General features: G+C 33.0%; 2 protein-coding genes across 8 annotated transcripts in view; one reads left to right on the forward strand and one right to left on the reverse strand.

The window, feature by feature from the left end:
* magu (SPARC related modular calcium binding-like protein magu) overlaps positions 1-2342 on the forward strand; it is a 41389-nt gene extending 39047 nt beyond the window's left edge. For 3 of the 5 annotated variants that reach the window (XM_073074988.1, XM_073074989.1, XM_073074993.1), the window contains one exon: positions 249-2342. In XM_073074988.1, coding sequence (XP_072931089.1) covers positions 249-639 — 391 coding nt within the window. In that variant the 3' untranslated portion in view covers positions 640-2342. The remainder of the gene's footprint in view (positions 1-248) is intronic. The other 2 variants (XM_073074991.1, XM_073074992.1) reach the window with 1 other exon arrangement.
* Positions 15-15078, reverse strand: LOC140743584 (uncharacterized). Of its 3 annotated transcripts, none has more exons than XM_073074984.1 (9): positions 14729-15078; positions 11122-11313; positions 10878-10994; positions 10467-10616; positions 8197-9479; positions 6721-7939; positions 5862-5968; positions 5082-5472; positions 15-2877 (listed from the first exon to the last, which is right to left on the reverse strand). In XM_073074984.1, the coding sequence occupies exons 1-9, from the start codon at positions 14883-14885 to the stop codon at positions 2669-2671; spliced, it is 3825 nt and encodes a 1274-aa protein (XP_072931085.1). In that variant the 5' UTR covers positions 14886-15078; the 3' UTR covers positions 15-2668. The 3 variants fall into 3 exon arrangements, with proteins under 3 accessions (XP_072931085.1, XP_072931084.1, XP_072931086.1); XM_073074983.1 differs by having other exon boundaries at positions 8197-9482; XM_073074985.1 differs by lacking the exon at positions 11122-11313 and having other exon boundaries at positions 8197-9482.
* Between the last annotated feature and the right edge of the window lie 328 nt (positions 15079-15406).

Raw genomic sequence — 15406 nt, forward strand, 5'->3', positions numbered from 1 at the left:
AACAAATTTTAATAGACACCTGAAGGTATTTATTTTTTCTAATAGGTACACTATTACTTTTAAAATACAGTTAATTTGGCTAACCGTAACAAAATATATAATTTATTGTAACTACTGAACTACACGATCAACATTTTACTTTATACATGACATAATGAAATGTGATGTCAACACTCACTTTTGTATATATAAGTATATATCTTATAACGTTTGTATAAGTGTAAATAGCGTTACAATTAATTTTGTAGAGAGATGGTAAAATGGGGTGCGTCGAAGGAGGAGCAGGCTGCCACCTGGACGTATGTGATGTTAGACAAAGATAAGAACAAGGCGTTGGAGCGACGAGAGTGGAAGTCGTTCCATCAGCTGATATCGAGCGCGGAGCCGCTGAGGAGGTGCGGCAGGAAGCTGCCGCGCTACTGCGACGTCAACCACGACGCCAAGATCAGTATTACCGAGTGGATGGCCTGCCTGGAGGTCACGCAGGCTTCACAGGCACAAACGAGTAAGACAATATTATTATACTTAGGCCGTGATTACTATACAATACAGACATTTATGTACGCTTTATATAATTTGGCTAAACTTAACTTAATAATCTATATATGTCCTAAACATTTTGATAATGACGTCAGATAGTCACACTAGAAACTACGTAAAATAGCATCTTGTAGATTTAAAAGCTCCTAGTGGATTATAACATAAATACATAATTATTCGTCAATGATAATAACCTTGAATATTCTATGAAAATATGTATCTGTACCAGCGGCCCTAGCATAGTTAACAAAATTTTGTTGATATATCGTAAAAAATGGTAACAACCTAGACTTATATAAAGAAGACTCGTGCAAACGAGGACAAAGATGCATATCTCAATTGATTTGTGCAGATACGTCGACAACGTAAGACTGCAATACAATTGCTTCCAAGAAAATATTCCATTGTATACAATAACATAATCTTATCTAAAGAGCGGAATCCTGGAACCGCCCAACGTTTACATGACATTGAAAAAACTGATATAAATCTCTTAAACGGGAACACATGGACTTAAGAGGCTATATTTTCAGACAATAGTTCTGATTAAAATACAGGATGTTGCCAACCTACCCATTTCCATTACTAAACTGATACACAATACAAGCAATTTGCGACACGTTTCAGATATATATCTTAATTAATTTAAAAAAAGGTGCATGGGTGTGCCCCTTACAATTACAACGTGCTTGGAGAATAATACTCTTATAAATTAGATAAGACAGAAAATTTAACATCGATACACAACATAAACCAACAATTGATCGACTACAATGTTCTACCTACACATTAAAACTAGTGTAATATTTTGCTAAAGAACAACTTTTAAAACATTTTAACATATTTTAATAATTTTAAATGTAATTTCCAGCTGAAGCAATCAAGGCGCCTGCAAACCCACGAAGGAAGGGCCCGAACCCTCTGGAATCAATTCTGAAAGCTGACGACTAATACTTGTTGTATTAAAACATTACTTGTATATCTTATACGCCATGCCAGCGCTACTATTTCTTTCTACTTAGTAAAAAAACTATTAAGGAGTATGTGAAGAACGCGTTGGCTTCAGTGGCATGGTACCAGTGATATGTATATATTACACTACAACTTGATCGATCATCACAAAATATCATTCACAAGGAGAAAATTGTGAAATTCTACTAAGCACATCTATCTATATGTTGGAGAAATATAACTTATTAACAGTATTTAAGACCTCCGATTGTCTTGTAAATTGTTGTCTATAGAGTATTTAGTAATCTCCATGTCCCAGATGAATTGAGAGTATGGCGGAGGAATTAAAATAGTATAAGAGAATATTTTCCTATCTCACACAGTGGCTATTAACTTTTTCCAGACTTTAGCTAACAATAATGCCACTATTAGCTTTTGTGCACGATACTTGTAATTTAAAATACAATTCACATGATATTAAGGAGTTTAATTTATGCAGTTACATTGTATTTTTATAAATAAACTTATATGTATTGTATGTTATAATTAAGATAAGTATAGGATAATATTTGTGTAGATTGTAAAATTTTGATGTATGCGCTATTATTTATATGCCACTTTGTTTTGCGAATAAATAACAGAGCAATGCAGCATGCCAAAATATTGCATAAGGAAGCGTAGTGAGATAGTCACACAGCAATTACTTCATTAAAGTCTACTTTACCCTGATCTTCATTTAGCTGAACACAAGATTTGTATTAAAAGTATTTATAGAATTTTAGTCAGTAACAAATGTAAGAATTATGTGATATTTTCATTATTATTATTACTAAATAAACATTTTAATAATCCATCCTCTTCTCATTACCATGGCTATGTGTAAACTATCTGTCGAAAAATGTAAAGTAAGACATCTGAGAATATGTGGGAGGCACATTTGAATCCAATAATATAATACCTACTTTATAAAATTGTCTACACGAAAGTTCATTCAAATACAAGAAAGACACTTTGAAGGCATTGAATTAATACATAACAGCTGAGTATTCCTACATCCTAATAACAACGACTAGTTAGCTGAATAACGATGTAAACAGATACGTTTCAATATTTCTAAAATAGCACAAAAAAATTATTCCACGATTTACACGCGAGACCTCGAGGGTAGATATTAAGTTCACTCGTTGGCACTACTGTTCTTAACACAGAGAACAGTTCTTTTATACTCGTCGACGGTTTCCGTTAGAACCCTCTGGAAGATGCTCTCGAACAGTTGGTTTTTAACGATGACCTCGTCGGAGTGCAGGGCGGTCCACTCGGGCTCGCAACGCCGCCACTCCGCGAACAGTATGTCGTCGATGTGGTCCGAGCGCCTGGCTCCGACACCTGCAATTTAAAATTGATGATAAATATTATGAAACAATTAATAAATAATACACAAACGATTGCCTAGCAAGCAGAAGCAATAGCCTAGTGGTTAAGGAACTCGGCCTCTCGATCGAGGGCTTTAAATCTATGAAACCCCTGAATTTTCAAAATTATGTGCATCTTACAAATTAATTATTATCACTTGCTTAAACGTTGAAGGAAAACATCGTGAGGAAACCTGCATACCAATTTATAAATAAAAATCTCAAAGGTATGTGAAGTCTACCAATACGCACTTGGCCAGCACGGTGGACTAATGCTTCTCATTTTGAGAGAAGACCCGTGCCCAGCAATGGACAATAATAGGTTAATGATGAAACAAACTATAATAAATAAACAATAATTATTATGAAACAGAAATATGATAGACGACGTTGAGAAATATATAAGGTGAAACATGAAACTATAAGGAATAGCGACAAAGTAATCGAAGGAGTTACGAGACTGATGTTAGGCTTATCGCTTAAAAATTAAAAAAATATATCAGCTACTAGACGTACACCATTAGGTAGAAATTTCGTAGGACCTTGGGGGCACAAATTATGCTTTAAAACAACATTAAAAATTGTCTGTAATAATCTTGAACTAAATTCCTCATTCCACTTTAATCGTCGTTTTTTTATAAGATTGGCGCATGCAGTCTATCTGATATTAAGTGGCCACTGCCAGCGTGCAAGTGGCCATTGCCTGAAGCCGATCACAGATGCAGCGCCCGTTCTGGGGACTTTTGATCGCATTATATGCATGTGCACTAGCATTCATACCCTCACAGCGAATCGCAAGAACCGCTCACTGAATAGATAGACCTCACATGATAGCGACGTTTTACTGAATTTTAATTGAAAGACGGAAAAGCGTCATCTCATTACTGTCCTACTGCTGGGCGCAGCTGATTTAGAGTGAGAGGAATTCAGGCCAGGTCACCACGCTGGATAAGTGCGAATTGGTGGACTACACACACCATTCAGAACTTTTCTACATGCTTTATATTAGCTTCACTTGTATGTTTGTCAGTGAGTAACTCCGTTTTTCAGTAGAAAGAGATCAACATACATCCTTATAATTATGTCGCTTTGTGGATGCTTAATATGAACAGCACTATAAATAAAACAATAAATAATAATTAAAGAAACTAAAGAGCTCGCTTTTTTAGAAATCAAACTAAAAAATATAAAATAAACTTAGAAAAAATTTAATGAAAAATTGTATTAACAACAAAGAAAGATATATTTAATTGTAAAAAAAGCGTGGGGTGCTTTTGAAAATATCAAAGTGTTGGTCCTTCTGCTCATGTTTGTCAGTAAAATATTTATAACTACCGAGAGTGTGCACCCCACGCTTTTTTTGCAATTAAATATATCTTGTTTTGTTGTTAATACAATTTTTGTAATTTTATTTTATATTTTTTAGTTTGATTTCTATAAAAGCGTGTAGTTTAGTTTTTTTAAACTATATTTATTTAAGAACTCATGTGTGCAGGTTTCCTCACGATGTTTTCCTCCATCGTTAATGCAAGTATTGATTTATGTGTAATGCGCACATATCTTTGAAAAATCGAAAGTGGCCTGGGGATTGAACCTAGGATACCTGATTGAGAGGCTAAGTTTCAACCAGTAGGCTATCGCATTTATGTAAATCCTACACAATCTACATAACATGTCCTTTATCGAATGGGCATTTATACTCGTACACTTCGTAATATATCTACTTGATGTGAAAGGTCAAATGTTCAATTGGAGCTGTGATCACAATAATATTATAATAACACTTAAGGAAACTAAATAGTTGGCAAGTGTGAGTCGAACTCGCATACGGGAGTTTCCGCACCACCTAATGCTATTTTTAGTGTACCCTACCCAAAAGGTAAGAACGGAAGCCGTATTACTAAACCTCCGCTGTCTGTCTGTCTGTAATACAGTTCTATTTCTTGAATCGTAATATATGTCTAGACAACTATAAAAAAAAACTTAAAACAAATCGAGATCGCCGTACAGAAATCTTTACATCTATAGAACCATCACGTTTATACTGCTACAGCACGTTTTGGCGATTTGCTGCGTTCGGTCGCAATATCCAAAGCGATTTATCCACTGAACTCAATTTTTCAAGAAGGAATTAATATTATATTTATAGAAAATAACAAAATATTTAATATTATTTACCCGACACAACTGTTGGCGTCACGCCCTTCAGTACTTCAGCAAGATGCGTGGTTGTTCGCTCCACAATCTTCTCCGCGCTGTCCGGTGGCTTCTGCGGCAGCAGGTTACAAGAGTCCCATGGCTTGTCGCTTCGCTCTGATCTTTGTATCTTTATCGTTTCTTGACAGAAATCCTTAACGAACACTTCGAACGGTTCGCTCGAGTCGAAAGTATTCTTGGTCGAGTCGCACATATATTTGCATATCTTCTGTTCGGTAGCGTCATCCAGCATGAACATTTTGGGCAGTTTCGGTGCTCGGGAGTCGTTCGGCGGCGTGTACGGCGGCGGCGGCTTATCCGGTATCTCGCGGACAACTAGCAGCTGACATTGTTGCTGCTCTAACGCTTTTATCTGGAAAAGGTCAAAAATCAATCTAATTTACAATCTAAGTAGTACTAACGCATTAGAATAGTAGCTCTGTTTACGTAGATTTGTAGACAAAACACAAGTCAATCATCGTCAATTATAAAGTAAAAGATGAATTTATAGAGATAGGCTAAGAAAAACAGTGAAGAACATTATTTTATTTGGTGGTTATAGATTCGTTTGCGGGCGATGAATAGATGAATTAAAAAAAATATGATGACAGTCGAATTTTGACAATCGGGTGAACTTCAACATATAAAAATCATACATGTTTTGAGAGAAAAAACAAATTAAAAAACCTATTTATCAATAAAGAATCCTAAAATTTTCGATCACCAGATCAAAAAGAAAGTAATAAATAAAATATATAATACCTCTCTTTCAATGGCTAATTGTTGTCTACGTAACTCCTCAGCTTCGTAATGTACTGGCGAAGCAATAGAAGACACCGACGACATGGTCGGACAACTGCTGTTCGTATCTGTAAATGCGAATAAACAAATTATTTCACTTTCGATCAAGCGTCATAAATAATTACTTTATTATTAGAATTAAAGGTAAACCATTAACTAGCTTACACGATAAACACTTATTATTATGGTAGATGCGACTAATAAGTCCCGGAGTTTTACTCTAATTAATTGACTTTTAAGCACTACCCACTAATTCGGCATATTTATATCCATAGCTTATCCATGAACACTTATTTAATTACGGTACAGTGTCAGTCAGTAATGATCTAGTCATTAATACACCAGTAAACAAAATTATTTATAGGAAAAAAGTAACAGAGTGAGAATACAGACTGGGAAAACAATAACGGGAAAAATAAATTAAACCAGGCCCGAGGTACGAGGATGAAATGACGTAAACTTTTAGGGACGGAAATTGTTCTTCAAGATTTCCAGCGAAGACCTCTCCTATCGAAACAAGAATGTCTATAAATTTAAAAAAGGTCTATAGATTTTGTTTAAGCCTCTTCTCCCTTAAGCATTACAGCTAAGTTTCCAGAACACCTAATTAAAAAAAAAATCGAAAAAAAGCTTTCGAGACCTCACATTCATCGCATTGTAAGAATCACGACACAACAGCGTACCTTAGAAATCTATGACGCGCAGCTTGAGTATCTGTTTTAACCCTTATAAATAGTTGTAACGTATCATCTATCTAAAGTTTATTGCAATAATCTATTTAAAGTTTATTGCAAAAATAATTACTAGGCGCAGATCTTACCTGAACTATTCGAGGTAGTTGATGGCTTGTGGGTCAGCCAAGTAGTCGCATCGGGTATAGTGGTGTCAGACGTGGCGGCCGCTCCAGCAGGTACCGGCAGAGGGCCAGCCACGCTCGCAACAATCACCTCCTTGCTCATCAACTCATTCGATGTTGGCAACGGGTCACACACATACGACTCATGTGACTCTATAGCACTGTCCAACATTCTCAACTCCTCGTTAGTCCGCTCATGGCCCTTCATTGATGACATTTGTATCGGCTGTTCCATTGAAACGCCCCTCGATTCTGTAGCTTGAATCACCGTGTCTCTAACTTCACATATTACGGGAGTCTGTTGCGACGAATCCACGGGTAACTTAACTTCTTCCACTAAACCCCTGTAATACTGATCGAACTCCTCCACAAGGCTACGAGCAGTTGAAGGTGATGTAGACATGTCCACCTCACGATTTTTGATCTGGTCCATGATCTTTTCGATATCACACTCTTCATTTAAATTACACCGATTACTATTAGCCGTGTTGACAATATTCTTCAATGCTTCCTCGTTCACTTCATATTGTTTATCGCTACTAAATATTTGAGGCAATGACAGATTATGAAATAAAATATTAAGATAGCCACCATCAACTACCACAAAATGCTCGTTGACCGTATTCGTCGATTGATCTACAGTCGATGTTACTAACACGCTATCGCCTGTTTGTATGGACTTTTCAGCGCTAGATATGATATCGATGTTAGTAGGGAGGTCGGGCGTAACAACAGGAGTTTCAGATCTCGGCCAAGATGTCGTGCTATCATCACATCCGCTACTTGAAAGGTCAAAGCATTTCACGGGAGCCAAACTTCGATCGCTAATGGTGTTTCTTTTAATCTTTTTCTTTCCTGAGAGAATTTGATCAACATCGATATTATTTCTAAACTTCAACTCTATGTTCTTTTTTGTTTTAATAAGAGCTACTTTCCTTTTCTCCGATAATGTTAGCAGGGCTTTACGCATTCGTTGCATTTCCCCACATTCATGCTGAAGTTTAAGCAGTGCCCCACGCTGTTTTTTCTTTAATGTTGATATGTCTGTGTTAACCTGTTTCTTTTTATTTTCTAGCCAAAGAATTTGTGATTTAGTGAAGTCCTTGAGAGCATCTTCACGCATTTTAAGAACGAATAAGAGATTCTTTGCTCGCCTTTGCTCATCGCGAATGAGTAAATTGAGCTGCAATGAAAAGATAAATTCATTTAGCAATGAAATAAAACTTTAATGACTAACAAGTTTACTGAGAAAGATTGATTAGAGCATTAAAAAGAAGTAAGGAAAAGAAATTTAAATAAATAATAAGTAATAAGTTATAAACATTTGTTATATAACCTATACTTTAGATTCACAAAAGGTAAGGAATATTGTAAGTACCGCAGGAAAAATGATTTCAATTGGCACAAAAGTTTACTAAACAAACAAAGTACAATACTTACTAGACAAAGACTCTTTGAAGCCATTGTTTCAGAATCGTCAACATGTGTCTCATTGTCATATTTCGACAAAAGAGATCCGTACTCTAACTTCTTTAAGTCAAAACCACTTTTATTTATCCAACTTTCAACTTTATTTTCTGACAAACATTTTTCAGCTAAGGAGCAATGTTCTAGATATTGTAGCGATTCAAAAAACGAATCAATAAAATTAAGTTCCCTTTGGAACTGTTCGCATATGAAGTCATTTTGTAATAAACCTTCATGAACACCTATGTTGCTTAATATATCTGATGGTTTCACTAATTTACTATTATCAAAGATGTATGGCGCATAAGGTAGTTTCATATTGTAAGGGTTATTTGAATCGTTACGAGCTTTATCTTTGTTTCTTTCAATATTTGATTGCGAATTCTCATAATCTTTGTTGTTTACTTCCTTTTTAAATACAGAAACAACATTTATCGGATAAGCTAGTGAACTATCACATACATCATTTGGTATTTTATCATTTGTACCCAGAACGTGAAAATTTATTTTTTGCTTTGTGGTGTACGTTAAAGTTGCCCGACTTATAATGTAAGAAGTACTTTTGCTATAACGGGAGTCATTGGTTCCGTCATTTTTTTTATGTCCCTTGGTATTAGTATCAAACATTGCAATTTTCACATTAGGTAGGGATTTACTGCAAAAGTTGACTACATTTTCTTTGGGTACATTACTAGTCTTATCTTTAATTAACGTTACATTTGGTATGTCTAGACTATCAAATGTTTCTTTTAGCTCAGTGTGTATATTAGTCTCCTTGACACATTTACAAATCGTTTCAAATTCTGTGTCAATTTCTGTGACTTGATCAACAGTGGTTCTTAATGGATCAGTCCCAACATTCATATCCTTAGAGTATAAGAAATTTTCCATTTCTGTACTACAATCTACTTTTTTTACTTCTTCCAAAGTGGCATTTAATATACTCTCTGGCATTTCAGATTCTTTCTCTCTTTTTAAAATATATTTATCATCAAGGGGTACATGAATAATGGTGACTGCTTTATTTTTTCCTTTAATGTCTTTTATAAAAGAAGCTTTGCTCCGGTTTTGCCTAGGCGGAGATTTACTTATTCTCTGTTTTTGTATCATTTTCTTAGATATTACATTGTTACTCCAATTCTCTGATAGTTTGTTTTTTATTAAACATATATCTTTCTCATTTTCGTTTGGTGTACCTACGTTTTTACTTACACTAATTTTTGATGTTGTATAAACACTTTTAGTACTTCGTGTAACTGCTAAAACAAAATTATTTTATTAAAACAATAGCAAGAAACTCACTAAGAATGTATTTTAAAAAAGAAATATTCTGTACTTAATGTTACATTTGGTAAGTTTTTAGTTTAAGGAATGTATGTATTATTACAAGTCTTTAGCCCAAAAGGATTAGGCTTGCAGTTATTAGAAAGTAGCCTTTAAATGTTAAGGTTAATTTAGTGTGTTAGTTGTTAGTTGTTAGTAATACCATATACCATGAAATATTTTATTAGAAAATTAGTTAAAACTTTCGATTCCATTCAGTCATTCAATTACTATCAGCTCTGTGCATTGTGAATTTGACCAAATAATTAGTGAAAACTATTATTTCCACTACTGGATGTATTCAAATTTAATAGCAACCCTCATTAATATAATTTTGAAAATTGTTGTAATTGTAATGACTTGCCGCAGTTAACACTTAATTTTTTACATTTTGAGTAGGCAGTAGTCAGTTGTTAGCCATTTATAAGCCCTTAATATGCATCATTCAAAGATCTCTCTGGTTTATCACATTTCCAACCTTCAATATTCATTGATAATGATATTTTCAATCAATGCATCTGATAATCAATTAATTTGGAAAAATATATATTTTGGTAGCTATTGCAGCAGTTCATACATATAAAAATTGTATCTATGAAAGGGCAGCTTTACATTCACTCAAATGTATCTTTATTCACAAAAGACTTCTCGATATTAAGTTCAACGCTATTTTCAATATATTTGTTCAGATGTGTATGGAGTAGTCTTCTTGGAGTAATTGTGTCCTCTTCTTTTCTAACTGTGCTTTTTGTTAATTATCTTCTTTAACATAAACATTGGTTAAACATATTCACATTTGGAACAGCTCCTTTAATGCCGATCAAATTCATTGAGATTTGAACATTTAATTTGAATAAGAAAATAAAGAAAAACCAAAATAAAATCAGGTTAGTAACAAAATAAAGTTCACTTTTTCATACCTTCTTTTTCTTTATTCTTCTGACTTCTTAAGTAGTTCTGTGCAGATGGTTTTTCTGAATTTTTTGTTCGGTAGTTCACTTTTGCAGCATCATTATCCTTTTTGTTATTGAAGAGGCTAGTTTTTGAATTTAATTTAATATCTTTTGAATCTGTAAACATAAATAATAAATTATTATTAATAATATATTATGATTACTTTGTTATCAGTATCACCCTGAGAAATTATTATTTTTAATGGATGTAATTATTATAATTGAATTAAATATATTATTGAAAGAAATATTGCTTGTAATTGTATTGTTATTGTTGTTTGTAATGGAAACTTAGGTAATAGCATTTCATTAATTTAAAATAGTCATCAATGTAGTCAACAAAATATGTATTTTCAATAGAACATCTTTAACATTTACATTTTGAACATGGGGACAGTCTAGAAGTTGTTCTTTGTGACAGAAGCTTATCCTCTCTGATTTCCGTACCAACAGCTCTATTCGAAAGCTTTGCTGTAGGCTTCTTTCCCTCGCGGGCTGAAAAAATTATGAATGCTCTTTAGTAATAGCTAGAATATATGAAAACTAAAAATAAATAAAACAAAAGCAACATTTTGGTGAATATTAGTGTAAAATGGCTAATACGTTATAGTAAAGTGCCCACAGAATTTAGGATGGAGATCATTTTCATCATCTTCTTCTATGGTTACTATTTTCCTTTTAGTAACATTTTGCATCTTCGGTACAATTGCAATGCCAGGCTTAAGAGACCTAGTCGAGGATAATTTTGGCTCATTTATAGTGACGATGCGCCTCAACCGAGGTTGCAATGAATATGATTCTTCATGCCATGTCACTGCCAAGTAATTACAAGCAGTTTAAAATATATGTATTAGATAGCTGATTTAATAATAAATTGCCTGTACTATTGAGTTAGACAAATTTAAAAATTCTAAATAAATTTTATGTATTATACAGTCTTATAATAAACAGTCTTATAATAAACACTACTATACAACAAGCCTCGATCAACATGTATGATGGTATATATTTAAAACCATGCAGTATGTACTATACTCCCTATACATAAAATATACACTATCATATTATACCGCCACCAACATGCGTTTCCCAAAATGCCTAACAAATAAAAATATAAGTCTGAAAACTCATAACAGATTGTTACTTTACAAAAATGTTAATTTAGGTTAACACATTATAGAATTAATATTGTGCTATATATGTAAAAACAATTGCTTTCTTCATCCCAATAAAGTTCAATAGACAAGATAGTCTTAGTGTTACTGTGTGTTAATACAATTATGAGTTATCATCTATACTAATATTATAAAGAGGAAAACTGTTCGTTTGTTTGATTGTAATGTATAGGCTCAAAAACTACTGGACCGATTTTAAAAATTCTTTCACCATTCGAAAGCTACATTATGTACGAGTAACATAGGCTATATTTTATATGAAATATATTTGATAAATAGATTTTGAGGCGGTACAAAGTTTGCCGGGTCAGCTAGTCTTCTATATATTAATATGTGAAGCAAAAATTTCATACCCATATTTATGGAAATTAAACGGACAGACGGATTTAAAATTTGCCACAGTTACAGTTTATATAGAGAATAAAGCTAATATATTTTTTAAATATGCATAGAAAGTACATTAAATCAATATAAAAACATTACACCCACTACCACACATTACACAAACACATTATTATATACTCTTTTGTTTATGGCAGTGTTTCCAGATGCACTGTGATTACAGTATAAGATATACTGTATATATAAAATTCTCATGTTACAATGTTAGTTACGGTACTCTTCCGAAACGGCTTTACTGATTTTCACCAAATTTTATATGAATATTCAGAAGGTCTGAGAATCGGCTACTATCTATTTTTCATACCCCTAAGTGATAAGGGTTGTTCGCCCTTATCATTTTTTTATTTATATGGCAACATAACGTGTGCCGGGTCAGCTAGTCTACTATATCTTTTAAATTTTACACCTTTTTTACTGTATACTATGGAATCTAACAAATTTAGATACAATGCTGTTTTATTATATTTCACAGACACAGTTGCCAAAATTTTATCTAGATATTTATTGTCTTTTTGTTATGGTCGAATTTCAACCACTGGACGATGATTAGTATAAATAAATTGGCTAAGACAAAACATTTGTTATACTTAATAAATACTGACATGCTTTAGTGATATTGATTATCAAAGAAATTAAAAATACAATTTACATTCATTCCAATTAAATTTTGACTAATGTAAACAGTTATAGCCCTTTTCTCTTTTTTTGTTAACTGATATTCTTTAATTTCCTTGATAGCTATTCACAATATTTATTTTTAATTAATGTTGTGTTCCAATTATAGGCAAATTATGGCAATTATGGGCACTTATGGGAGCATTTCAACCAAGAGGCAAAATCATTATTTACAATATATAAAGAAGGTAGTTACATCTTTATTTTATTCTTTACTTATGGTGTTTATTGTGATATGTGTGATAATGTGGATTGTGTAACTGTGTAATAACTTGCTTCAATGTGATTCAAATCAAAAACCAATATGTATAGGTAAGAAATTAATTTAACATACATACATTGTCAATTAATTGTGTCAGCTAATTAGTTTTTCAACAAGCTATGTGTCAAACTTTTAATACTAACTTTAATGTCAGATTATAACTTAGGGCAGGGGTTCCCAATCTTTTGTAACCCGCGGCGCAGTTACAAGTTTAATATTCTTTCATGGCGCCCTGTGCCCTGTCCTAGCTATTTGAAGAAGACAGTCGAAAGAAATAGGCAACTACAATAATAGTAGTTACCTTAGGTTGATCGAAACGAATTTAAAACACCACAATATGAAATTGTACAATACGTTATTATAAAATAATTTAAACGTAAAACAACAAGAAAGACTTGAGGATAACAAAAATAAAATACGATATTTATTCAGTCAAATCAATGTGAAGCGTGAGCTAAGTGATCTCCGCGCAGTTTTTCAAAGCGGGGAATATCACTTGACACTGCTACTCTAATTTCTTGCTCCACATTGATCCTTAGCGATATTTGTTCTTTATATCTGAAAACTACATCTTCACATAGATATGATGTTGCAAACGGAATGATTTTTTTTAATGCTTTGGATGTTAAATTTGGATATTCATTTTGAATCGATAACCAAAACGCCGATATCTGTGGTGTCCAATAATTAGAGGATTGACTCACGGCGCCCCTCTTTACTTTCTACAGCGCACACTTTGGGAACCCCTGACTTACGCAATAATATCACTATGCAAGTTTTTTAATATTGCTTTTTGGATTGAATAAACTATAAAGGTATTTCATGAAATAGCATTGCAATGTTACATGCTGCTGGGTTATTGTTTGAAGGGTGTGGTAAGGGAGCTACACTCCTTATGAGGAATTGTAACTTAGACCTCAGAGGTAACAATTAATAATTGGTGGGAGTTAAAACATTCATAATAAAATAACATGTTATTTGCATAATGGACTTAAAATTTCACATCATGTGAAATAATTTCATTCAACTACTTTAAAGTATTTACTACTACTATAGATTAGTAAAGATACTTCGCCGCCTTGAAATTGAATGAAGCCACAAACGGCTTATTTTAGTAAGTTCTTTTTTTGAATCCTTGACAAATAAAAACATGTTTAGAGAAAAATTACGAATAAATTACCAATTTAAGTAATTTACGTAATAAATAAATAATTATTTCAAATATTTTAGCGATATTTTAGCACGGAGACGTGGCAAAACTTTTTTACTAATATATATACACAAATATATACGCAAATATTTCAATTCTCAAAACTGGGTACATTTTCTTGTTAGGAGTGAGTAATCTGCACTAATCTATGACTACTACTTAAAAAGATTTCTGAATAGGGTTATTGGAACGATATCCCAAAATTTAGGAGGTAGTGCCTCCTCTGTAGTGAAGAAAAAAAAGTCCTGTGTTAATACCTTGATGATATTACAGAAATTTAATATGTTGTTAAACAGTATAATTGTAATGAGTACATATTTTCCACAAGATACACAGGTAAAGTATTATTTTCAGGTACAATACTATCAATAAATATTTTCCGGTTGCTATAGTTGTAATTTGGCTAACAAAATAATACTTAGTCTTTAACGACGAAACTCTTAAATTTATGCAAGGGCATTTTGTTACAAAAACATACCATGCTGCGAATTAAATACAAACTTACCCCTGGAATCGTAGTCGACATCAGGTAATTTTGTGTATTTGATTACAGAATGCCTTTGTTTAATAGAGGCCGGAAATGCAGAGTTTTCGATTTTTAGAAAGAAATCATATACTTTATCAATTTCGGCATCTTTTTTCAAAGATGCCGCAGCATCCATTGTAGTACCAAAACAAAATACACTACACTGCTAACATATTAATGTAACAATGAATTTTTTTGGACGTTCAAAGAAACTTCGTGAGGATGGTGAATTGTAATATATTTTTACATTTTTGATCCTATTTATACCTACTGTGGATTTACTTTTTTTTTGCTTAGTTTTATGAATATGAATGTACCTATGTGAAGTTTATAGTTTTTTTTTTTTTTATGAAACCGAACCAACCACAGAGTACTTTTTATTGATATTATGATATGCAATATCCAGAGTAAAACAAAATTCCTCTATCCACTCTGTGTCATAGACATGCGTAAAACCCTGACTGATAAATATGGCGGTAAATTTAAGTAGTGCCTGAAATGAAAAGTTGTTGTGTTAAGTTGTGTTTTGAGTGTTTATCGTTTTTACTATGTTTTTTTATAAGCGTTCGGGTAAACGTGCGATAAAGGCTATGACAAGATTTTAAGCACACTCGATGTTAAAGGGAAGCCAGTAAGTAATTGTTCCTTAGATCCAAG

The sequence above is a fragment of the Epargyreus clarus genome, unplaced genomic scaffold, assembly GCF_041222505.1.
Source record: "Epargyreus clarus isolate Ecla_fem2 unplaced genomic scaffold, WU_Ecla_fem_2.2 ptg000007l, whole genome shotgun sequence".
Taxonomy (NCBI): Eukaryota; Metazoa; Arthropoda; class Insecta; order Lepidoptera; family Hesperiidae; genus Epargyreus; species Epargyreus clarus.